Source organism: Seriola aureovittata, chromosome 2 (genome assembly GCF_021018895.1).
Source record: "Seriola aureovittata isolate HTS-2021-v1 ecotype China chromosome 2, ASM2101889v1, whole genome shotgun sequence".
Taxonomy (NCBI): domain Eukaryota; kingdom Metazoa; phylum Chordata; class Actinopteri; order Carangiformes; family Carangidae; genus Seriola; species Seriola aureovittata.
The window spans coordinates 24,010,904-24,037,009 of NC_079365.1; the positions used below are offsets into that span (position 1 = coordinate 24,010,904).

General features: G+C 40.5%; 2 protein-coding genes across 5 annotated transcripts in view; both read right to left on the reverse strand.

Moving 5' to 3' along the window:
• The window catches only part of LOC130186931 (membrane-associated guanylate kinase, WW and PDZ domain-containing protein 3-like), a 121,598-nt gene extending 114,710 nt beyond the window's left edge, over positions 1-6,888 (reverse strand). For all 4 annotated transcript variants that reach the window (XM_056404303.1, XM_056404293.1, XM_056404328.1 and 1 more), the window contains exon 1: positions 5,925-6,888. In XM_056404303.1, coding sequence (XP_056260278.1) covers positions 5,925-6,231 — 307 coding nt within the window. In that variant the 5' untranslated portion in view covers positions 6,232-6,888. The remainder of the gene's footprint in view (positions 1-5,924) is intronic.
• A 2,038-nt stretch (positions 6,889-8,926) lies between these two features.
• On the reverse strand, positions 8,927-25,175 carry lrig2 (leucine-rich repeats and immunoglobulin-like domains 2). Its single transcript, XM_056399490.1, is given in 19 exon segments — positions 8,927-12,061; positions 12,927-13,196; positions 14,072-14,212; positions 14,837-14,989; positions 15,157-15,597; positions 16,062-16,343; positions 16,560-16,871; positions 17,291-17,308; positions 17,311-17,453; positions 18,844-18,912; positions 19,113-19,184; positions 19,515-19,595; positions 21,227-21,370; positions 21,688-21,831; positions 22,061-22,204; positions 22,421-22,564; positions 23,142-23,276; positions 23,546-23,620; positions 24,488-25,175. Coding segments are annotated over 19 exon segments (3,189 nt in total). The 5' UTR covers positions 24,676-25,175; the 3' UTR covers positions 8,927-11,828.
• Positions 25,176-26,106: the final 931 nt, after the last annotated feature.

The following is a 26,106-nucleotide window of genomic DNA, read 5'->3' on the forward strand; positions in this document are numbered from 1 at the left end:
TTAAATCCGCACGTGTGTGTGTGTGTGTGTGTGGCAAGACAACAGCACACACATATGGGAGCTGCATGATGAGAGTAAGAGAGTCGCAGAAGACAAACTGTTCATCAACTAAATGCTTTGTAGGATGATATAGCAAAAGGCCAAACAGATACAAAACATGTTGAGTGGTTACAAACAAATACATAAAAAAGAAAGAAAAATAGACAATATCCTTTCCACCTATTAGAGTCTATGAAAACAATCCGACAGATTGCAGTTAACCCTGGTCTGAGGTAATGACAAAGATATTTGAATTGGACTTTATTATAATATTTCTATATTCTATTTCTTTAAATATTTTAATTTGATATGGAAATAATGGTGGCACATTAAAATAAATTCCTCTTTCAGGGACTCACATAATGCTGTGTAGTAACTATTTAATCAAACTGCAACACAGTCATTACACTGATTGTGTTTTTAATAGAAGATCAAAATCAGAGCATTAGATCTGTCAGCTCCGAGGAGAGCAGGGAAGACAGCGCTGAGAGAGGCAACAACGAAAGTTAGTACGACATTAATGAGGCGAGGTTAGAAGGTTGAGAACATTCAGCGATGGAACAACACTCCTGCTAATTGTCATACTCGGGAGCTGCAGCAACTGTCTTGCATTTACAGTTTGACAGTCTTGCTCAAGTGTCCCTGTGCAGCATGAACAAACCCACGCTGGCTGGTGAGTGCGGTGACGTGCCAGTGGCCTGGTGATGGTAACAAAACACAAGGGGCTTGCGATCAAGGGTTTTTCCTGCTGTGCTTCTCATCTCAAACATTATGACTATCAGATTATGAGCTCCTGCTCAGAGTACGTTTAAAGCTTCTTTTTTTTTTGTCTTACATATCCCCAAAGCACTGTTAGATGATCTCTTGTTCAAATGTGTTCTATTGAATGCATAACCTGGATGGATAGCTGTGCTAGCTGCCTTAACTTTTCCTCCAGGGGAAGTTTCAACTATTCATCCACTGTTTTAATTTAAACTTCTCTGCTCACTTGCTAACCAGCACATAATTGGGAGATGTGTCCTGTGCAGGAACCTCATCATAGCTGGTCGCGTAACCTGGTTATTGTGACAATATTGTGACAATTTCTTATTTGTGATCCAATGTGAGTGTTAATTTTCTCCCTGAACACAAATATGCCTATACAAACATGAAAAATCATAATTTCTATTTCAAATGAGCTGAGCTACTCCCACACATTCCTATGTACCTTGCAGCATCTGCAGAAGTACTCCCTTGGGTACGTGTACCTTTGAATGGAAAACATTGCTCTCAAAAGGACCATAGTCAACACACCCATCTCCATGACAACTGAGCAAACTCTTGCACTAATGAAGACTGTATGCTACATATAGAAGTTATGTAAAATGCGAGTATAGGAGGATCTTTTGGAAAGCTGTACCAACAGTTCAGCATGTTTCATCACAATTCCTACAAATAAACTTCACATTATTTTTGAATTTGTGTTTTCCAGGTAGCCAGCCATTTCACAACAGAATGACAATCAACCATTAGAGTGAATATCATGTCTGCATTTATTGTTATATTATCATTGAGTGGAAAATCTTATTAATATCACCACACACTGATAACTTTGTCAACAAAGAGTGCAGGCATGGCCTTCACTCTGATGGATTACCTAAATGAAAGTTTCTGCTGGGTGATTTTCATATTGTAGTGATATGAACTGAAAACGGCGGAACTCAGGAAAATCATATTTATCTCAAACACTGTAGCGTGCTCTAGAGAATGGACAGCAGTAATATAGAGTGCACATATTTGCAGTTAATGGGCTGACACATGAATAACACTGGTATGGTCCTTTAAGCTCCTCCATACTGGGAGCATATCGGAGCTGTGGAGTTTCAATAAATACAGCAGCAGAAGAGCAGCTGATGCAATATTCATCTTATATTTCATATAAGTGTCTGGTAGTTATGCCAAGTTTGCTCTTTAATCCTGTGTTACCTGCATTTTAAATTATTAATGAGGCCGATGAGATTTCACTACCGCCTCCAGTTTTATTTTGTGTACAGTAATCATTTTATCTACATGTCTACTTCTTCATTCATCCTTTATCAAGCCAGTTGGCATCAAGACTGTAAGAACATTTTTTTTTTTTTTTATCCAAGGGGAGCCTGGCCTAGAAAGCAGTATTAAGACAGTTGTAGGCAACATACAGTAACATGCATACTAAGCAACAGTGCAATTAAAATCACAAAGAGGTGCAAAAGTAGCTAAGCACCCAAACAGTCAATAATCCAATAGCAGAGCAGCAGGATCAGTGCCAAAGCCTAAGCACATCTTAGCAAAACAATACATAGCCGACAACTTATTGAATCTGCATAAAAAACACTCATAATCACCTTAAACTCACTAAGAGGGAGCTCATTCAGCTTTAAATTACTTTGTTATGAGTTCTGTGCCAAAGGAGCGATGTACACGATGGCTCTCTCGCTTCATTCAGCGGATTGTCAGAAACATCTCTAAGGCGAGAACAGATGTCTCTGGTTATTTGACCAGGCTCTCCGGGCTGCTGAATTCTCACTCTCACTCTCAATCCCCATTTCTTTTATTTTTTTTTTTTTTGCAGCCGACTGCAAATCTCTTTGCAGTGACAAAGCATCGCCTGTCAAGAGGATGATTCCATTGAGAGGCACTTCCTGATATGAGAGGTGCATTAATGTGATTAACCCACACTCACTATTGCCGTTTGATACAGGAGCTTAGGGGCTCATGTCACTCTGTATTTTTCTCTATTGGCATGATCAGCAGGTAATGGAAAATATGCTGATGTGTGAGCGGAAGCAGGTAACTCTAAATGTGATCTAGAGCAGACAACAAGTTGTTATCAACGGCAGAATCCGCTGCTGCTGTATGCTGTAAGTCAATTATGTAATTTGAATTCAAAATTCAAAGATAATCAAGAACAAAATTAGCCTCTGAAACTCAGTAGCTTACAGAACCAGATGAGTTATGCCATTCTGCAGAGACAATATGTTCTCATTGCCATTCCAGCAATTATCAACCATTAAGATCAATAAAGATTAAATGACTATAATCTTCCAATAAAAACGCTGTTCTTCCCACACCCCAAAGGCGTTTGAGTATTTAAATCATTTATCATTTCATTTAAACATACAGTACCTACATTCTGGTGACTACTGTTTCATTTCATCACTATATTCCACAAATAGCTGTGGAAGCAGGGTGCCTGTATACATGTGTTTCATACATTCACACAGCTAATATTAGTCATCTAAGAGACAAATACAAGCTTGTTGCACCAGCTCCAGTGTGTGTGCTGCAATGTGAAATTATTCATTTGATGTCAGAGTCATCATCCTTTCAGCTGCATATAAATGGCTACAGGTTAGACATATGTTTTGATTGCACACTGACTGAAGCTGTAAACATATAGGGAGGCAAAGCAGAAAAATAACTGTGCAGGAAAAGGAATTCTGGGATGCCATTCATGAGGCTTTTCATCAGGCGTCTTTTCCGATCCTTAGCTGGGAGTACCAGCAGAAATAGATCCCTGCACTGAGCACGGAGCTTTTAATAGAGGCATCTCCCTGCTTAATCATAGATATCAGAGAAATGGGCACATCCACCTCACAGTATATTGTTAATTCTTGGTGTAAGCTTAGTGTGAATCTGTTCATCTCAAAGCGGTGAAAGTGTATGTATGTGAGAACATATGTAAGCGAGAGAATGCTCTTGGCAGCCCCTAGAGAATATATGATGCAGCCACAGAAAAGTAAGTGTAGTGCTGTGTGCAACTCTCACAGCTCACACTCTTTTTTTTTCGATCAATGGCTGAGATAGATAATAGCTTCCACAGAGACTTGCATCTTGCATCCTGCCTCTCTCTGTCCTCGCCTCAAATCCCCATTTCTGCCTTTGCGTCTTCGCACACCCTCTATCTCTTTCCTCTTAGATCTGCCCCGACTGTCAGCGGCAGCATGGGAAGCCCACCAGCACCAGGGGGCAAGGCAGGCAGAGCACAAGAGGATCTTGGAAGAGGCGCAGGGGAGGAACATCTGGTAAACCCAGAGAGCCTGTCCGTCGCTGCCGGCCGCCGCCACGTCATTACAGCTTTCCGGGCTTCCTGGTAACAGCTGATCCTCTAGGCCCACTGCCTCCATCAGAGTGGAGAAAATCCACTCGCTAACTCAATTATGCAAGAGGTGTGAATTAAACATGAGGTTACCACACAGGAATGTATACACACATCACAGGCGTGCACACTTGCATGATGCGTAGTCATAGAATATAATAACCCCAATCTGTATGCTGATGCCGGGGGGGGGGGGGCTTTGTGAGGCCTTTTTGCAAACAGTACATTGAGGAGCTGATCTATGCTGGCTGAGCCTTACATAACTGAAACAGCATGAGGACAGACTGGCAAGGATGACAGTGAACAGATAGGTGATTGGGAATTTTGCCATCTTTGCCACCTATTACATCTCTCTGAGCTTTAAAGAGTAAAAACAGCCTCGCATGGGAGTCAAACGTGGAGCCAAAGGCTGAGCTTACCCCACCCCACCCCACCCCCCTTATGATTCCCTCCACAAGTATCTCTCTCTCTCTCTCTCTTTCTTGGTGTCTCTCTCCCTCCCTCGCTCTCCCTGCCCTTTATTAATCATCCTTGGTTAGTGGGGCAGAGAGCATGGTGTTAGGAGCTCTGGGGAGTGTAGAGCCTTGAAATACACACACCTTCATGTGCATGCACACTAAGAGGCTCTGCACCCATAGAGCAAGGCAAACATTTTTTTTTTCCTTTTATCTCTCGGTCACTTATATTAAAAAAAAAAAAAAAAAAAAAAAATCTCTAAAATATTAATTAAAAATGTAGGAAAACTCATAGGAATGAGTACACACACTTGCACACAGACACACACCATATGTAAGCATGTGCACAAGTACAGCTGATCTTCAGGGATCCTGGCCTGAGGTCCTAAAACTCAGCTGCTGCTGCTGATGTAACCTCTTGTACAGTCTCAGTTGTTGTTTAGACATTCCAGCTCCAGCTTCCAGAGTGAGGCCATCTCCCGTGCCCATAAACACACCACTTTCACTCCAGTGCCACTAAAGCCCCTGGGTCAGAACCAGAACAGCGAAGACAGCAGCATCACCATGCCATTACAGCTATTAAACCTCATTATCAGTGTCTGGAAGTTGCAGCCAGCATCCTTGGAGAGCCGGACGTGGACTGATGAGACCATGGGATACAACACAACTAACCACTCTCACTGCTGTGGCCATTGGGCAGCAGAGTAACCTGAATAATGGAGGATGTAATTAGGCCTTATTTCTATGCATGTAAGTGCACTTAGCCTAGAAGGCTCCAACTGGGCTACATGCCATTATTACCATTATCACAATTTGATCTCCCAGGGAAAGCGGTGAGGGAACTGGCCAATTAGATGTTATGGGGAAGTAGGAGGCTTACAGTAGAAGTCTGGGATGTCCTTTAGGAAGTGCACAGGGATGTGATGGTGTGTAGACACACATAAACTCACTTTACTCACCCTTTGGCTTTATTTTGCAATGGTTAAATCAACTTTAGCTGACGTGCACAATCATACATCACAGGAAGACATGTAAAGCTAAAACAAGTTATATTAGGAGGTCTTTAAGCACAAATCTATATATTTAGCCTTGTAATGTATGATTGATTTCTGCACATTAATTGGGCTTGTGATCACAGACTGGCAGTTGGTCCTGACATTACAGGGTGTGTGTATAATTATGAGGTTTTTTCTGTTGAGAGGATGCAACATATCATAACACTCATCTTACAAACAGAGCTCAGGTGACACAGCTGCAGCAGCAGCAGCAGCAGCAGCAGCAGTAGTGTTGGGAACAGAAAGCAGGGGACGCACCTGGTTTGACTGTCTTCAAGCGAATCGGCTCTCGAAAGTGGCGTATCACAGCCAGGGTGTCACGGTTTGTAAGTCCACTGACGGGCGTCCCGTTCACCTCCAGCAAGACGTCCCCGTAGTAGGGCAGCTTCCCGACGTGACAAACCAGCACGTCCAGCTTCATCTGGCCCAGGTAAGGGAACTGTCCCAGCTCTGCTCCTCCCAGAACCTCCACCACGGAGCCAAAGTCCCCCAGGTTCCCCCATGACACGGCGCACTCCACCACTTTACTGGACCAGTGTTTCTTCTTCTTCAGTGTTCTGGACATGGTTACTCCCTTTTTTTCCCCAAAAAACTAACGATCAAACTGGTTACAGTCGCCTCGGTTTGCTGTTGTTAAATGAGCGCGAAGTGACGCGGCCTAATAAACCCTCCTGAGTTATTCTCCCGACCTGCTGGGTATTTCATCTTCCTGACGTTTATGAGTCTGCTCTTCACCCGTGAATGTGCCGCTGAGGTCTGGCATCCCACGGGTTTATGCTCCGGTGTGCGCACAGTTGTCTAGGTTGCAGTAATTCCAAGCGCTCCGTGTGCGTAAAACAGGGGAGTTGATAGCGGCGAGATGGTTAAAAAGGGAACAATCAAGGTTTTATGCTCTCCATTGCTACTCTGGAACCATATCAGTGCGCTGCCTCGCCTCTGGAGGAGGCTCCCGACGCCAAGTAGTCAAAAACAAAATGTAAACAGAGAGTATTTTACTCGGTGCTAGATTGTGGACTGTCGGTCGCCGAAATGTAGTGCGTCAACCAGAAATCCCTCATACCTGTAGGCAGGCTGAAAATAGACGGTCGGCAGCGTTCACCGGGAGGCGGTTGATGCAGTTGAGATCCAGCCCATGATGACTGAGCGGAGGGACATCTGCGAGCGTTTGTCTGCTACAGGTTTGAACACACCTGGCTCCGCCAAGAGAGATGTTGCCAAGCTCCGAAACGCCCCTTTTTACGCTCAGCAGCAGCAGCAGCAGCAGAAGCAGAAGCAGCAGCAGCGACAACAGCAGTGTTTTCGAGACTCTCATGCGGGCTCCATCCGCCGGTGTGCTGTGGTATTAAATGAAAAAAACATACTCTGTCAGTCCAATAATGTTCACCGTAACTTATTCTCATCGTGGTCGCTGTCTAAACGCAATGTTTATCAGCATTTTTTTAACATTTATCTCACATGTAAGACGAAATAAGCGTAACATATACAACTAACTAAAAAATACACAGGCGGTGTAATCCCAATATTAAGCGTGCAAAACAAATTACAACTAATTAAGACTCTTAATTTGTATAGTACGGTAAGTATTCTTGGGGAGGAAATTCCGGGTGAGTGTAATTAACATCTCCACAGCGCCACCTACTGACACAAGCAGAGCACCTCATACAATTTGCTGCTCCAGTTCATCCCTCCCTGAGGTCTTCGCTTACCTACAGTAGGCACTACTCCGCTTGGCGGCATTCAACAGCATCTACCCAGGCGTGCTCTGTAAGACAATGACTGAATTGGTTTAATCGTTAATTATCGCTTGAATGTTATCTACAGCTTTGTTTTTCCAAGTGTTTCTGTGCATAGCACTGTGTTCATGCATAAATCATCAGCACATATATTAAGTAGGTCTAGTGTAAATCTGACCTTTTATTCAAGGGGAAGCTGTCCTCCCACCTACCCACATGCAATGCCTCCACACTTCATGGCCTGAGAGCACAGGTTTTGCATGAGCTCATTCATTTACATACCATATGTGCATCAGTATCCAATTGGTGAGTTATAACAGATCCTTTGTTTGTAATATTCATTTCCTGTTACTAGAACTTAGTTAAAAAAAAAAAAAAAAGATGACGCAGAACTGAAGTGGTTTTTAAGTGTAGCTTTGGAAGTTCATTAAACTTTTTAAATGTCACTTTATCTGTGAGGGGAGCCGCTGTGTTTCACACAGCATGTTATAAATGATGCACAGCTTTCTTTTGCCAAAACCTCTCCAGTACAACATGATGGATTTTGGCTATTTGGGAATATTGACTCACAGAACTCAGTCATATGTCAACACCATGCAGTCAGTTCCCCTGTATAACAGGAAATAGGGAAAACACACCTGTAGTTCTTATGAAGCAGTAGTTCCTGCTCTCCAGGTGTGATGCATCAGGAGTCTCTGTTTAAATACTGAGTTGCTACCTTGGACACTGTGCTGAATAATTCATCGGCTTGTAGAAAATGATTAACAATGCTATCATGTCTTTGATGGGGACTGGAGAGTGGAGCTCAGCTCCAAACAAACTGCAGAATTTTAATGGCTGAAGCACTGTCAGATTCAGCTCGCATCACGTTTCCTGGGATGCCCCTGGATTTATGAAGGAGGGACTTAAAACAGAGTCTTTTTCTTAACGTCAAGACTGATGATGGACTCACAGTTTTTTTTAAGGCAGATATTAGCTGGTTTTGTGTTGGTCTGACATGACTAAATCCAGATTATAGATGGCTTGGCTTTTAAAATCGTTCTGTGGTGTGCCCAGAAATCCTGTTGTGGTTAAGACCCCTGCATCTGGAATTCCATATAATGTAAATCTAATCCTGCCAGAATATTTCTCTCATTTTTCTGTCAGCCTGTAAAGTATTACTGTAAAGACAGACACCCGAAAAGTGATTAATCAATTGAGAGAAAATGAACTATTTTGATAAACAATAAAACATTTTAGTAGTTTTTAAGCAAAAATGCCAAAGATTTGTTTGTTCCAGAAATGTGAGATTCTTCTGCCATATTCAGTTAAATATCACTGTAAATGTAATATCTTTGAGTTTTGGACTGCTGATTGGACAAATCAAACTATGTGAGTGTCACCTTGGCTTCTGAAAGCCTGTGATGAGGCCTTTTCTGAAATTTTACTGGCAAAACGACTAAGTAGAAACCAGCTCAATCAATCATGAAAATACTACTCTTTCTATTTAAGACAAGCGTTGAGACAGACAATCAAGATTCAAACCAATTTATCAGAATTCATGTTTAATGTTTGAGTAATGGCTACGTAACAAAAAGGCTCTTTAGACATGCTTTACAGAATGTACAGGTAAACAAGGTCCAAAAATACTACTGAAAACAAAATGCAAAACTTCAACAATATTAAAAAAAAAAAAGCAGCATTGGATTTTGCCAGAGCAGTTACTGCTAAACTTTGGTATAAAGTTGTAAAGGACGTTCAGAGAATAAAACAATACAAATGCACATTAAGTTACAACATGTTGGCAGAAAAGATTTAACATTGAATCAATGTATGCCCCCCCAGACATGTAACTCCATTATGATGACTTATCACTGCAGGTTTTCATTTTTAATCACTCCAAAGGGGCAGCGAATTGACCTTTAGCAACCGTCAGAAAACATAACAAAACCACAAAAGTCTGCTTCCACCGAAGCAAGTAGTGTGTCCAAAAACAGAAGGACGTGGGAAGTCAAGTTGCTTTTAGCAAAAGCACTTGATAAGTATCTTTCTAGCTACCACCACATTCAGAGGAATAGGCTTGGGATGTGCTCATTTGGTAATAAAAATGAAACCTGACAGACAAAAGATGAAAACACGTTAGAACCGAAAGAGTGCAAGAATGGCATGCAATTCATATCTGCACGTACCACAGAGGAGGTGGAGCTGTAAGAGTACCATTTGCTGCTTACCACATACATGTAGTCAATTTTGAGTAATTATTGATCACAACCAACAATAACTCGTTTGGCCCGGTCACACTTCGAAAATATAGCATTCAAGCTGCACCATAGCACGTTCGCAATGTAGATGAACTGTTCAGCATTACTGATTTTAGTGTCTGAATTCAGTACCATTGAATCCTCGGTGTACCACTTCAGAAGAGGGAGAAAAAGGAACATGGAAAACCCTTCCTTTGTTAAAAATATAAAAGCAGAATGTAGCAGTAATGATCAACAACATAATGGAAATGTCGGACATGATATCTATAAAAAAAGAGAATGATATAAGCGTGTTTCTGTTACTCAGCCTGCTCTCACTGATCTAAATGGGGTGGACAAAATAACAGAAACACCAGTCTGCATAACACAATTCAACAGTGCCACAAATTACATCTTCTGAAATGGGCATACAGTTGAATCAGCAACTCTCTATAAGAGTTTCAATTAAAAAAACAAAAAAGTTCATTATAACTTACATGAAGGGAGGATTTAGTGCAGAATTGTATTCAATTGCATTAGTTCTAGCTAGGTGTTCCTAATAAACTGCCAAATGAGATTAATTTGCTAAATATTTTGAGCACATAAGTTTTGTGAGTCACAAAGCCAAAGCCAATCACATCTAAGCTTCTCTGAAGTGCAATAATGAAGAGGATTCTTAAGGACAACTACAGATCAAACCTGATGAAACACGTCCACATTCTTTTACACTAGAGGCGTTTTCATTTTCAAATCCTCAAAGCATTATAATAGCAGACATTTGGAAAAAGTACAGTTTGCTGAAGCTAGAAGCTGTTTGATTATTGTCTTTGAGTTATGAGGAAAACAACACCCATTTCTGAAGAAAATGTGTTACATTGTTACCTGAACCAACATATTTAAAAACGTCTGGATAACGCTGGGACACTACAGGATTAAAATTAATAAGCTTAATGTTTTTAAAGTTACTGCAGCTTACGTCTCAAACCTCTCTGTAAATGGACTAGTAGGACATGGCATTTCATATAACTAGCCTTATGTACACATACATACATACATACACACACACACACACATACACACACACATACATATAAAATAATACAATACATTCTCATTTTTCACAGTCCCAAGTGAAAACCTAGGCTTAATCAATTTCTATGGAAGGATCATGAACTTTGAGAAAAAACTGTGATGATAAATCGTCACAATGTAAAACAACATGCGCATTGCATAATAAAGTGTACCACCATTAAATTAAGTGCCTGTAAGACATGAGAAGAAGGGAAAACAAATCAGTGCATACTGTATATATAAACCATAATGTCACCTGATCGAGGTTACTGAGAATGCTTGTTAAAAAGGCCATCTAACAGACAACCATCAGAAAATAGGCAGCAAAACCATGATTGTCACATGTGCAAAAAAAACTGTATGCTTTCTCCCCAAACTGCTTATCATTACGAAGATATAAAGTGAAGGAATTAACAATTTTGTTTGACATAGAACAAAAACAAGATCAGATAAAGATGATATAGGATATATTCATATATATTCATAATATACACCACATTTTGGTGTCACTGTCTCTGGAATTTGCATAACTGGATATTAGATAGGGTAGTTTAGAGTCAGTCAGAATAGCTGTGGGAATGTGGGACATATTCTTTCAAGGTTCTTACCTATATTAACCATCACAATCTGCTGGTGAGGGAACTATAATTGTCCCCCATTTAAACCCCTTTTTCCCCAGTTGGGAAGAGATGGTTTATGATTTTCTACCAAAGTCATGTAGGCTGTTCCAACACGTGTCTGTACCAGGAATGATGAAACAAACAGCCAATGTGTAGTACACTGGCAAACAATTTCAGCCCCACAGCAGCAGGGTCGATCCCATCCAACATGGCTCTTTAAAACATACATTCATAGATTTCTCTATAAAGAGAAAAAGAAGAGTGGTGGAGGATGTGGGAGAGAGGGGTCCTGCAGAGGTGGAGGTGTCAAGGAGGAGGTCACTTTAATCACAGGTCCACTTCTCCAGCCTGACACAGGAGTCTTTCCACAGTGGAGAACGTTAGCATGTCCTCTTGAGTGAAAGGGGAATGTAAACATACAAGAGAGCATCTTTGGCAGAATGTGAGGAGTCTCTTTGGAGGTAGTGGGTGAAGGGGGATGGGGTGCAGCAACGAGGAGTGTGGGCGGAGTGTAAGGACCTATGTGGGAGCAGGATGCTCCAGAGGGTTAGTCCTATTAGAGGCACTTCTGTGGTCCTGTGTGCTTTGGCTGGGGAAGTAGCCCACCTCTGCTTCATTCTGGTTCTGTGCCCCGTCTGCAGTTGAAGTTATAGGAGGTGTCCTGTGAACAGTCACTGGGTGCTGGGACGCTCCTGATTGGGGTTTCGAGGACAGATCTTCCCCTTCTCCCCAGAATGACCTGCTAAGGGAATCTGCAAAGATGGCAACAGGAGCAATATTTAGAGGGCTACACTTGACAATCCCCTAACTGATTCTCAACTACATACTTTTTTTTTTTTTAAATGCGATAATAATTCATCAGTGTTTTATTGTACATCGCTTTGGATAAAAGCATCTGCCAAATGAGTAAAAGTAAATATATTGTTTCCAAATATTGTGTTTCGGGTTCCTCAAATGTGAGGATTTGCTGCTTTTCACTGTTTTATATCTTTGTAACTTGAATGCTATACTGGACCGTGGTTGGATAAAAAAACAATAATTTAAAGATGCCCACTTATGCTCCCAGATTGTTTGATGGGTATCTTTCTTTGTCTGACTTTTTTAAAAATTAAGAAAAATAAATTTAAGCAGCTAGTTTTTAGTTTGTTAAAATGTAGTTAGCCAGGCTGACTTCTACACATTTGTCTTTCTCTCCTCTCAACACAGATCATAACATTAGCTGTAGCCTGCAAGTACTGTGATCACTCGAACAACCCCCCTAACAAGCCTCTATGTACCTAAACAGAAAAAATAAACTGAAAGATCAATATCTTTTATTAATTTAATCTTATGGGTTTACCAGTTCACTGAAAAACCTCACATTTCTATAATACTGGCTTCACTGAATCAATAACTTCAGTGTCTGTACAGTATAGAAAAGGTAAGGTAACCAGCCTGAGAATGTGCAAAATATATAACAGCCACAAACAGTAGAGGAAAATGTTTACACCTGCTGTTTTTTTGGATGGTGCAAATTCATCATGTTACCAAAAACACCTCTGCAGGTAGCATATAGCACATGATAGTTGTCACCATCTTTCTCTAAAAAAGGTAAAAATGGGAATTTCTGTTTCTCACCATTAGTGTAGTGCTCCGGGGGAGTGTGGCTGCTCAACCTTTTGTCATGTGAGGTGAGAAAGACAGAGGAGTCCTGGTTGCTAATGAGGCTCTCCAGTGCTGTGTCCTCGTGCTGGGCATGCTCACTGAAGCTCCCCTTCAGGCCTGGTAGACTTTTGTCCAGCGGATCGTCCTCCCCTAGATAGGCATAGGGGCAGTACTCCCGTGTGCGTGAGTAAATGTTGGCATTGTCGTAGCAGTCGGAACAGATGACCAGCGGACCTGCACCACCTGGCAAGAAAGATGTGTATGTATGTTGTTTGTTGTCAAGACCCAAGATTCAATCAGTGTGAAGTGTGCTGACAGTGGCTGGGAAAAAGCCTCTCAAGTACACTTAGAGTAATCAACTGGTTATTAATGATTATTCTCACTTTATGTTTTTTAACAATCACAATCTGTATTCATTTGTTTCAGGATAGAAAACAATCTCAGCCTTTTCTTATTTTTATGCACTTATGTTCAAGGCAAACAGTGCACCTCCTGTGACTGGAATATTGTACGTGGCCACATTGCAATTTTGATCATATTTTGATTTAATGTTAAGCCCTCTTTTACACTGTTGAGGAACTGAATACAAACCACACCTTTATTTTTGGATCCTTTTTAAATGGTTTACTTCAGCATTTTAAATGTAATTTAATATTTCAGCTGTTTTTAGCCTTGTAAAGCACTTTGAGCTGCCTGTCATGTATGAAAAAGTGCTACATAAATGAAGGTGCTATATAAATGAAGTTTATCTTCATTATATATATTACATGTTTTATCTGGGCTTGTTATATGTCCATCATCATATGCATCGATATTGGGATTGCTGTTCAGATACTAGGACCCCGACCTGATTATTTTGAGTAGCATGCATTTTCTCTTACTTAATTTGATCAATCGTAATTATATTGACATGAAATGAAAATATATACACATACATAATAGAATAGACCATCAACCTTATGACACTTTAATATGAATAGATCTACACATTTACTGGACAAGTTGAAAGACCGTGTGAAAGGCAAAGATATTATAAAAAGCTTGGAAAAACATGTGAACACTGCAAATGCATAAAAAACAAAACCTTATATGACTGCTCGTGTGTACTTGACACTAACCTGTGGGGACTCCAGCTAGCCCCTCACAGGGCTCCCCAGGGTGGAAGCTGCTACGGCCAGTGAACAGAGAGCCGACCCTGCAGTGCAGCATGCCATTCCCCTCAGTTTCCACCTCACTGCTCGTGTCTCCATAACACACACCTGGGACAGACATGATAATTAGTCAGTGTCTCATTGCACACCAAAGCAGACACAAGAACCTAATGAGCACAAAGGTGTCCAAAACCATTGAATCCTGAAAATCACATCTGAGAAGCTGTATTTATTTAAAGAAATTAGAAATGTATAGTATATCCTCATGCGTGAACACGCAACAATCTTTGTAATGTAAAAATTAAAAGGCTTTGCTTTCTTGTGATCGAAATGTTGACATATTCCAACACATCAGATTAAAACTCAAAAGAAAACAATGTGGAAATATGATCCTTAATCAGCACAGACGAGTCAGTCTTTACCACAAACTCTTGACTTGAATCAAAAGTGACTTAATTGCAAACTAAATTATTGGAATATCACAATGCCTTGTATCTAAATCATACATCATACTGAAAGTGTGCACGGCAATAAAATGCACAGTATAAATCTTTACCATTACAGGGAATATTACAGGGACGTATATGTGCAGTTCAGAAATGGTTACTATAAGAATACTGTGTGTTGATGTCATGCAAGAAAAGCAAAGCTTGTCATATCGAGATCATGATATAAATAGTGTGCGATTATGACAAACCAAACATGTCAAACACTAAAAGCTAAATTACTCACCATTTGTCCCTTTATGGACATAGCCATTGGAGAGAGGAGGCATGAGCTGCTGGTGGCTGCCAGCCTCAGAGTTACTGTACCCTTCCTGAGGCTCTGACAAAGTACCCTGAGAGGACAAGTAGCTGGGGATGTCTGCTGGCAAATTCATCTCATCTGGAACAGACAGAGACATATTTTGTTACACGGTCCTGTGTTCTGTGAAACGTTGTATTCTGACAACAAAATGCTGTCCCCATTGACACATTTCATGGTCTCCAAACAACAATCCCTTTTGGGAATATCTTCAAATAAGACATATATTTATTGTCTAAACTGCTGACCTGTGTTTGTGATACTGTAGTCCTCACTCTTTCTGCGCATGTGATAGATGACAATGACCCAGACCAGCGAGGTTCCAACCACACAGCACACCACCACAATAACCACAATGCCCACGGTGGTCCAGCCATCTTGGTCGTACCCGCCACCCGTTTCGCAGTTAGGTGATGGCGAGACGCTGAGGTAGATGTGGCCACGCTCTGTTCCCAGAGTATTAGACATGATGCAGGTGTATTTGCCAGCATCAGCAGGACCAGCGTCCACTATAATAAGGAGCTGGTTGGCAGCAGCGAAGAAGTGGCGCTCCGTGAGTACCAGAGGTCCGTCATCTTTGGTCCAGTTGAGACGGGGGGCAGGGCTACCTCCAGCTATGCACTGAAGCACAGCAGTTTCACCACGGGCCACTGTTCTGTCTTCCAGCGGCCGCATGAAGGATGGAGTTTCTGGAGGAGAAGAGGAATCATTGATTTTTGATTTAATAAGGATTATCTCAGTGGCATTTATGTCAATCTGTTTAGATGGATGTCTGTGAGGTCAAGTCTGTTATTTTTAGAATAACTAAAAAAAAAATATAAAACTTTTTTTAGTATGTGTAAGCCTCAATCACAAGCTCTGCCACTCTGGCTGTGTCATTGATTATATACCAGCTCATAGTGTAATTGAAATCTCAGAAGCACATTCGTCAGAAATGTGATTGAACAGTTGTGTCAAAGATTCTCCAGCAACATTTAAGAATTCTCCATGGCCATGGTATAACACGGTTTATATTTATATTGTCACTAGTTAAAAGAGTTGAGGGAACATAAAATAAGAGTATGTAAACAGTGACAGCAGAGTGGCTCAGAAAGAAAATTACCCAGTAGTAAAACATCAGTAGTATGCTCTGCTTATCAGGTGGGTGACTCACCCAGGACAGTGAGAGTAGCGTTTGCCGACAGGCTGCCAGCTGCATTTTGAGCCGTGCAGCTGTACACTCCCATGTCCTCTGTCTTCACGTTAGCAATGAAGAAGATGTCATCATCTGGCATCACGTGCATCCTTCGCTCTCGGGCAGCAGGAAAGTCTGTGCCTCCGTCCTTCTGCCAAGCAATCTGGGGTGATGGATGGCCTTCAGCAGCACACTCCAGCCTGGCCATAGTCCCGGTCCGGATCGTCAGGTCCATTGGAGTCTTAAGAAAGGATGGCAACTCTGAAAGATAGACGAATGAAAGTCAAAAGTGTGACAGAGAAGACTGGGATCAAACAGTAGTTGCATAAACCTTATGGTTTTACTATCTTAAATTTTATGACAGTCATGAACAGCTCTTTAAAACTTAAAGAAAATAACTGTAGAGCAGGAGAAAAACAAATGAGCCCCACTGACAACCTTCAATCACATTCTTTGAAAGCAGGCAAACACCCTCACCATTGACGGTAAGCTTGGCCCTGTTGGAGTAGTTGGAGCCGAAGTGATTGGAGACCACACACTGGTACCGCCCCTCATCAGTAAAGTTGACATTGAGGAGGTGAAGCATAGTGGTGTAGATCAGCTCTCCCTCCTGGTACTGGGCGTAGTTTTGCACTTCTGCGTCATACAGCACCTCCCCGTCCTTCCGCCAAGCTGTGGTCATTGGCGAATCACTGCTGCTGGAGGCAACACAGCTCAGAGTCACATTGTTCCCCCGCAGTGCCACAGACGTCTCTGGGTGAGTTGTGATCTGAGGCTTGGGGAAATCATCTGCGGAGGAGCAGAGACAGAAAGTGCAAAATTCAGGCAGCAATTCTCTAAGTCAGAAAGTCCACATTTTTACAGCAAAAATAAAGCAACTAAAATGTAAGATATAAGACATATAAGACATGAAGTATTCAAATACAGGAGGAATAACATGGTAGACTCTATTGGGGCTTTCTTTGAAGTTGAAGTTTATAAAACCTCTGTAACAAACCTCCACTGTTAAATAATCCGCTTGTTATGCAACACATACACATACTGTAATAATCCACAATACATTTCAGTGATTTCCAAACACCACAAAATGAAAACTCTAAGTCTTTTCCCGATTTACACCAACAAACTTTTTCCCAGCTCTGTATTGACTGAAGATTATTTGACTTGGATCACTCTAGGAAAGATCAAACAAAGAGATAGGGACTGACCACAAACAAACTCTTCTGGCTGATGGACAGGACGTTGCGACCAAGTAGACTCGCAGGATGAGCACAGACGGCAGAGACAGACTGCTGGAACTGGCTGTCGGTCAGCCATGGCCCCAACCACTGCATGTGGCAGTCACACAGCAAGCTGCTGGTGTTCAGGACACTGAGGACAGAGAGATAATGAAGGAAGCATTAGATGAGTGATTGTAAAATTTGTTGGAATAATCAAAGTGCTGTAGAGATAAAAGGATGCCATGAGCAAAACCCACTGAACAAATAAATTAAATAAAAAATTGGGATTTCAAGGATTGTATTTGTGATAATTTCTGGAAGTGAATCATGGTTTATCCTTTAAGAAAAGCAAACTTGCATTTACATGTGAAATCAAGGTTCAATGGACCTCAGTTGCTTAAAAGAGGCTGCTATCTACTCTGCAAATGTACAACTGTCTGTCAATGAAACAGTAAGCCCAGTGCTGCTTGAGTAACAGTGAGTATGCAAGAAACAGTAGCTGCGTTTTCTTAGTTTTCTCAGTTCTAATGAAAACAGTGCTCTGGTGGCTCTGTTATGATGTGAAATTTCTCTGAACCCCAAAGGTAAGTGTTAATAAGAAACCTAACACTGAGTTCATAAAACTTTAATGTCACAATGAACATTTTTTTATGTTTAGATACATAAAAAAAACGACCATAACCACAACAAGGGATATATATTTAGGTCAGCTGGACCATGCAACCATCATATAGGCATTTATGCAAAGTTTCTATTATCCAAATCATGGTAGGAAACCGATTCAGTGCTATAAAAAGCACCACCAGGAGCCTGTTTTTATTACACTTTGTGCTAAAATACAGTTCAGTTATAAGGGTGTGGCCATTATGCTCCTCTAGATAAGTTATCAGGCAAAGCCAATCCATGCACTCGCCAAGCAAATGGTGCTATATACTATTAAAGCATCATACTAATTAATAGCAAGAGGATATGACTACTGTCATGTCACATTTTCTGTGTTTGACAGCCGCTGGTGGATTTCTTTAGCCACTGCTTGAGAGACACTCCTAAGATGGGCTGATCGAAACCTGAAAAAGTCAAAAAGACCAAACATTTCCACTGTCTTTCCTCACAAGCAGGAGAGACAGCTGTTCTACCAAAAGCGGATATTGCTGCAACTCAAGAGCTGAATCCAAAAGCTCTGCTTGTCCAAGCCAATAAATGTATGGTTTTGGTAAGATAACAATCTAGTGCATCAGCAGTAATGCATATATTTAAACATCACCACCAAAAGTGAGGGTTAACAGCAAGAAAAGTAAAGTTATAGTCTTCTCTTAGTCATTCATGACTAAACCTACAGTAGATCAACTTCACATTCCAGTAGTTGAGATTTTCTTCATTTAGCTATCTAATCATGACACATACACTGTTACTTTATCATTATTATTCCTTTTTAATGAAGGCAACAATGGTGATTCAATTGAAGGAACAATATCAACAAAGGGAAAAGCTGGCTTCCAAATGCACTTTTGAGTGCTGTAAGTTTAATTTTGTCTACTCACAACACTTTGAGCTTCATGTGGGACAACGCCTCGGGGTGTATCGACATTATGCCATTCTTGCTGAGGTCCCTGCAGAAGGGACAATAATATGGATTAGACACACCTACAATGTGATTTGATCAAAATGGCATCCCACTTCACAGGCAACAGCAGCACAGTGGTAATAAAAGCCTTCTGCTATCTTTAATCATTCAACAATAACAAAAGAGCCAACTGAGACACAAGTATGACTGTGTGGAGAAAAAGGATTGTGCCGTGGTTTAACTCACAAGTGCTCCAGCTCCTCCAGGCCCTCAAACGCTTTCTTAGTGATTGATTTGATTTTGTTCCGCTGTAGGATTCTGGAAAATAAAAAATATTTCATATGATGCTCCTGGGTAACATTTTATTGATCCATGGAACCAGTGTGTCAGCAGCTATCATTAAGGCTAAATAAGGACATTTGACCAGCCTTTCAATGGAAGTGAGAATAAACAATTTCACAGTAGAGTACAACCATACTTACATGAATAAAGCATCTCCCTTTCAACGAACTGTTCTCACCAGAAAAACAGTACATAACTAAGTATCTGGAACACTGATATAGAACTTTAGATGCACCCTTTTATTTTTCTATATATGACATTTCTCAACCATTTATCTATTTATCTGCACAAACAGTGTGTCCTCACAATGTGTTCAGCTTCTTCATTCCATCAAATACACCAATGGAGTCTTCAATGGCCCAAGAGATTTCATTGTTGCGGATATCTCTGAAAAACAAAAGCAGGCATTAGATAGTAAACACACTCTACATAGACTGTACATCTAAAGCCTTTTCCTGCAACACCACAGAGATTGTACATCATCTCCACTGTGGTTGTCAGTGGCAGTGAGTCTCAGTTAGGAGACTAACAATTTAAGACACCCTACTTCCACAGCGTGTCACAGTTCACTGCCCCTGCTGTTCTGATGAAGGGAAATTAATTGGCTCTGTTTAGCACTGGGACAGTTCATGGGTCCAGTGGAAACCCGGAGAGGCCTTGTGTTTACAGGATGGGTCATGAGCTCTTTTGTTTCTCTTTCCCCATGCCTGGGCACCTATGAAAGAACTCCGGCACTCTCCAATTCCCCTCTCCCATGAAAGCTCTCAGGACAAGCAACCTCCCAAATATGACCTCTTTCTCATTGCAACCCAGTGGCTTAAGTGGAGCTCTGTGAGGCAAATAATGAGTTCACGACTTTCTCTCTTCTCAACACTTCTTACCTCGCACATAAATGTATGATGAACACATACTTGCTTAATTAGGCTGATACTCTGGACCTTATCTACACTGAATTTTGAAAGATTTTGTGGCTGTGTTAATGTAGTTCAAACTGTAATCTATTGTCCTTCGAGCATACAAATTTTGTGAACTGAAATGTGTAAAAGCAGCTGACTTTCACCACATTTGAACCAACTCATGTATTTTGCGGCACATAAATGTAGGACGATATTATTGTAATGCATAACTCCCATCAACTTAATAATCAAAATAGTGCATAATATTTAATGGTATTCAACACCAAAGGAATCAGATCACAATTTCTCCCCCTGACAAAGCTAGAGCTTCTGTGTTATTTGTTGAAATGCTCAGTAGACACTGAAATTCCTGTTGAGCTTACTATGTTGATATTATTTTATCCCTGCTTGATGAAATATGGAAAAGCAAACGATCACAAAGCCCACAAAGAGAGTCTCACCCTACTTACAAATTTTAATAACCTTCATCTCTTGGCCTCTGCTACAGTGTATAGACCAGCCTGCTCTCTCTCAGCCATGCAATATTACAAGAAACCCTCTATACTGTACATGTTTCACATGTATGATGCAGACACTGCACTTACATTGCATCTCAGATATTTAATATGCATTTTTGCAGAGTAATAAAGTTCCCTTCCTTCTCCTGTGAATGAAAAGAAGTGTCCTCTAGAGTTTTCAACTCATTTCAAGTCAGCACGATGCTCACAGTGAATGGCAGACCAAAGGACGCAAAACCAAGAGAACAAGATTCTATGAAATTACACATTGGGTGGTTTGAGCTAAGACTAAACAGATGACTAAAGACAGGCAGGATCAGAACACAACAAAGACTATATTAAAGGATACAGACTTAAAATACTGGCAATTTCTACTGTTATTTCTCTAAACTACTTGGGATTACTCTGGAAATGTATTCAAGGGACTAGAACTACACATGAAGACTGAAACAAGCAGACCTACTGTATTCAGCATCCTGCACGAGAATGCACAGAGCCAAGAACAAGCCAGGACTTGGTTATATTTTGAATGGTGAGCTTCATTGCACTTCTTAGAATAGGTGACACATATTTTAGACAGCTGTCTTTTAGCGGTAGCACTTACAGGGTACGCAGACTTGCCAGGCCACTGAACACTCCTTCTCCCAAATGGCTGATGGAGTTCTCTCCTAGGTTGAGGCTCTCCAGGAAACCTAATCCTACAAAAGCAGTCTCCTCGAGTCTGGTCAAATGATTGAAGGACAAGTCTCTGCGCAAAACAAAAATAAATATGATTAGTTCAAACAATTTCCTTATTCAACACCAGTCTTGTATGCAAGTGAAACTCCACATTCAAGAATGATACTCGAAGATGATACTTGAAAAAATTAGACATTTACAGAAAATCGTTAGAACCGTATACAGTACATCCACTGAAGGCAGAAAACCCACAGTAGCAACCTACTGCAGAAAGATAACAGTAACTCCTCTGAGCACACAGAATGAATTTCAGAGCCCGGGGCAGATGAAAGAAAGTGGGGACTCTTAGCTGCATGGGGATTTTAGCTATGAAGCAAACACACTCACAGTTCCTCCAGCTTTTGGCAAAATTCCCAGGCGTCTGGTCGGATGATGCCGACAGCATTCTGGCTGACCCGCAGGATACGCAGCATGCGCAGGCCATACAGCCAACCTTTATTGACCTCAGTTAGGTTGTTATGCTCTAGCTCTCTGAGACACAGATGGGAAAAAACAAAATGACATTAAGAAAACAACTGCGATTACACAAACTCTTTTATTTTAGGACACCATTTTCGCCTGCTTTTGTGCTTTCCCCACTTAACACCGGCTACCTTTGTCTTTATAGCTATTTTGAAATGGGTTTACAGCGTGCTGTTCCAGCACAGCAGCAGTTGGTGATGAACTCCAGAGCATGGAGAGTATATAATACTATACTCACAGTTCTTCAATGTTGTTAAGTCCAAAAAAGGCTCCATCCATGAGCTTACTGATGCCATTCCTCTGCATCTTCAGTGATTTCAGTGAGTCCATCCCTTTGAATGTTAGGCTGTCCACTATCTTGATCTTGTTGCGCTTCATTTCACTGCAATGACAGCAAGCATAATTTTGAAAAAACAAAACGGAAAACAAACAGAGCCACTGGAATATTTGGATTTACTGTAAATTCGGCCAGCTACTTTGAAAAGAGTGGTTACAACAAATCAGAAATCACATATTTATCTGCCAACTATCAACCACTCAGTTCTTGGTTTTTCTTGATTGATTTTCATTTTGCATCAAAAACACAAACAATACTTACAGGAACTGAAGCTGAGGAAGTTTGAAGACTTTGGATGGCAGCACAGCTAATCTGTTCCTGTTCAGCTTCAGCACCAGCAGGGAGCTGGAGATGTTTTCAAAGCTGCCTGGCTCGAGAACGCTGATCTTGTTATTACTCAAATTCCTATGAGATAAAAGAGCAGAAAAATTAGAGCTAAACTCAGGCAGGAGAATAATGTTTGCTCTGTAGTTACACCTACTGTTTATAAAGAAGAGAAGGCCCCACACAGTTGGTTTGTCTACAATAAGATGCTTACTTACAGCAAACTAACCAAAACAAGGTGTCTTCAGTGCTCTTACTTGATTAGCATTGACTAAAACAATTTGATTGTGCAATACTGCTTTGCATTAATATGTACTCTCCAATACTTTGAACAGCTATAAATGCTATGTCATCTTACTGCTGTATTATACAGGGCCCATTCTTCCTACTTATACCATTAGTTACTCAACGGTTGTAGGCTGATTTAGTGTTATGACAAGTGTCTTTGTTATTACATTAGATTATATCCTAGACATTTGCTAATATGCAATATTGTGCAGGCTTGGCAGCTGTATGTATGTCGTTCTTTCTTATTTTACTTTCATTGTAGTGTCAGGCTGTTCTTGTAGATAAATTTTCCTTAGCTTCATTGATGAAAAAATTGAATTAATTAATCGAATGAAAAAAAAGATTATTTAAATGAGCAGCATTTCCTTACAGATATTTCAGCTGCATGTAGGGGAAGGATCCAACTCTGAGCTCAGAGATGGAGTTGGATGTCAGGTCGAGTGTCTCCAAGGAAACATATGGCTGCAGCTGATGCATCAGCAGTTCTGAGATCCGATTGTGGACTCTAACAACAAAACAAAAACAGATGTTAGTCTTCGAATAATGATATTGATTAGTAAGACAAGCTATGTCGATGGTTTACTAAAATCCTAACAACACAAGGAAAGACACAATTATCTTTACCACGCTACACAAAAAAAGATGACACCTAACAGTACCATACCAGTGTTTTAGTATCACTAGTACACATAAAAACATATTGCTTGGAAGAGGCATATTCAGATAGCACATAAAACCAAGAAAGAATAAAACCAACCAAGATTTTGTACCTACAATGACAGTGAGGTGATGTTTGAGGAAACATCTCCAAGAAATGGAAGAACAGTCAGCTCATTGTGATTCATGGTGCTGAAATGAAATAACAGAAAATTATTATAATATCTGACCCATGATTGAAATGGGGACATTAAACGATCACAGAATAAACCACCATTTTCCAGTTTAACTATAAATTCTGAGCAATTTAATGGTTTGATACTTTCATTCAGTTTCCAGTTTATTTAGGTACACCTAGCTAAATTGAAAACTCCAATAACAAAAGCCCAACAACAAATGCTACCATCATGAAGGTCATAAGGTTGAATTTCGATTGAAACTGTTAAGCGAAGTTAATATTAATTTGATGTCAGGTAGGAGGCTGCAGTATTTGTGATGTTGAACTGTATTGCATTGATAGGTATTTCTAATACCACGTATCACATCGATAAAGGTAGATTAGATATTGGAATGAACACAATACAAATTGACAGCACTACAAACTACAAGCTCCAAAGTGACCATAAACATTAGTCAACTCCTCTCCTCAACAGTTTTAGTAAAAATTTAACATTATAATTTTCATGAAGGTAAGACTTACTGTAGTATACTGTCAACTGAGCGTTAATTATGTTAGGATAATATCTAAGCATATTGTTCAACTTGATACGCAGTGACTGCATAAATGAGAATGGATGTGGTGGTCATTCTTTTTTAACTTTCCCACGAATATGTTCATGATTAAATTAAGGAAAATATACAATTAGTCTATGTCCTAAAGCAAAACAAAACCAATTAAGTTAAACACCACAGGATAAAATGTTACAAAATTAGGGTCCAGATGCTAAAATGCATCAAAATGGGGTTTGTTGGTTTGTTATGGTGTACCCCTTGATCGATCAACAAATCAGTGCAGTGGATTAACTACAGGACTGACTTACTGACGGGTTGTGTACTTACACTTGGGTTATCCCATTTGGTGGGTCCAGCGGTGGCGTCGACAGCCTTTTCCTGTTGCAGTCCAGAATATGGACCTCACCTAGTCCTTTTGAACACGAGCAAGGAGTGGGACAAGACTCAAGGGCCCAGGCACTCAAACCGAACAGCATGAAGACAAGGGCCGAAGGAATGGGCCAACCCTCCGCCATTTTAAATGTCTTCCCACTGAAGGCTACGTAGCTACGTGGCTAACTCGCTCAACTGGCACGCTAACTGTTACAAAACCAACATGAAACTGTTCCTGCAATTCGATATCAGTCAAGGGAACACATACTTAAGGTTTACAGTGCCGTGATTCCAGGCGGAACTGTAAGATACATTTTTTTCCAACTTGCATGAGGCATCCCAGTAGATTTCTCCCCTTCTTCTCAGTGCCCGAACTCCTTCCGCTCCAATCTGGACACCGTCTCGGAGAGGCTAATGCTAGCTCACTGCTGAGCTGATTTAGTCCCACAAATGCGCAACTTTTCACCAGACGGCATCGGTTTGACTCTACACTTGACCGGTTTTTGATTGCAGTGAACCTAGCGAAATGTTATCTTCGCTAAACCCGGACCCTTCGCGACCAATTAAAAATAATTTTCTCCGTCTTTCTGTCCTGAAAGAACAAAAAGCGCCTTGAGTTGATGACATAGGATATCTTAGATCCCGCCCCTCTCCAGCATGTTTACAGTTATTCTATTGGTCGGTATTCAAGCCTGTCAAACATTTGCACCGACTGGATTGGATCTCAGTCCATTGTGTTTTTGTGGTTGCCCTCTAAACAGCAAAAAGTTTTTCAGAACTGCTCCAGTATGAAATGCTCGTTCACATCCTTGTGGATATCGGTGGTAATTTCCGCTTTATGCCTTTAGAGACTTTCAAATATAGGCATGGCCGAATTAATCGTTCATATTTAATAGTTCATGGTCATTTAATCAAATACAACTTTATTTCAGAATAAGCTCCGCATAAAGGGCATATCCACAACAGAGGGCCAGATAATTAGCTCTCAATGCAGGACCTGGTTGATACTGTGTTTTAATTAATTTAATTTTAATTATGCAGTATGTACTGTCATGCCACTTTTGGTTAATTTAAAATATTTCAAAATTTGAATATTATTTGTATCCCTATTTTACAAACCAAACATATAGACTATTTTCCCTTTGAGTCTATACATGAGTGAACAATTTCAAGGATGGCAGCAATTTGTCAAAATAAAGGTACGCAATACATGCCTAGAGCCTATGTTAAAGGATTTAATAGTAGTAAGTGGTAGCAGTAGTAGTAGTAAAGTGTATAGCACCTTTCAAAACAAAATTCCAAATGGCTTATTGTGGGGGTAAAAGATTATAACATTCAAGCACAACAGTTAAATAAAATCAGACAAATAAAGTACGGAATATGCAATAGAATTAAAATGCCCCACAATAAAATAGGATAAAAGAGAGTAAAATGAACAAATAAATATTAGGTCAGATTAGAGCTATAAAAATAAAACCTAGGGCAAGCATTAAAAAACAAGGCTTTTAAATTGATATCTTAAGAATATATCTAAGAAATTAATAATTTATTATTCAGTTCTATAATGTATTATA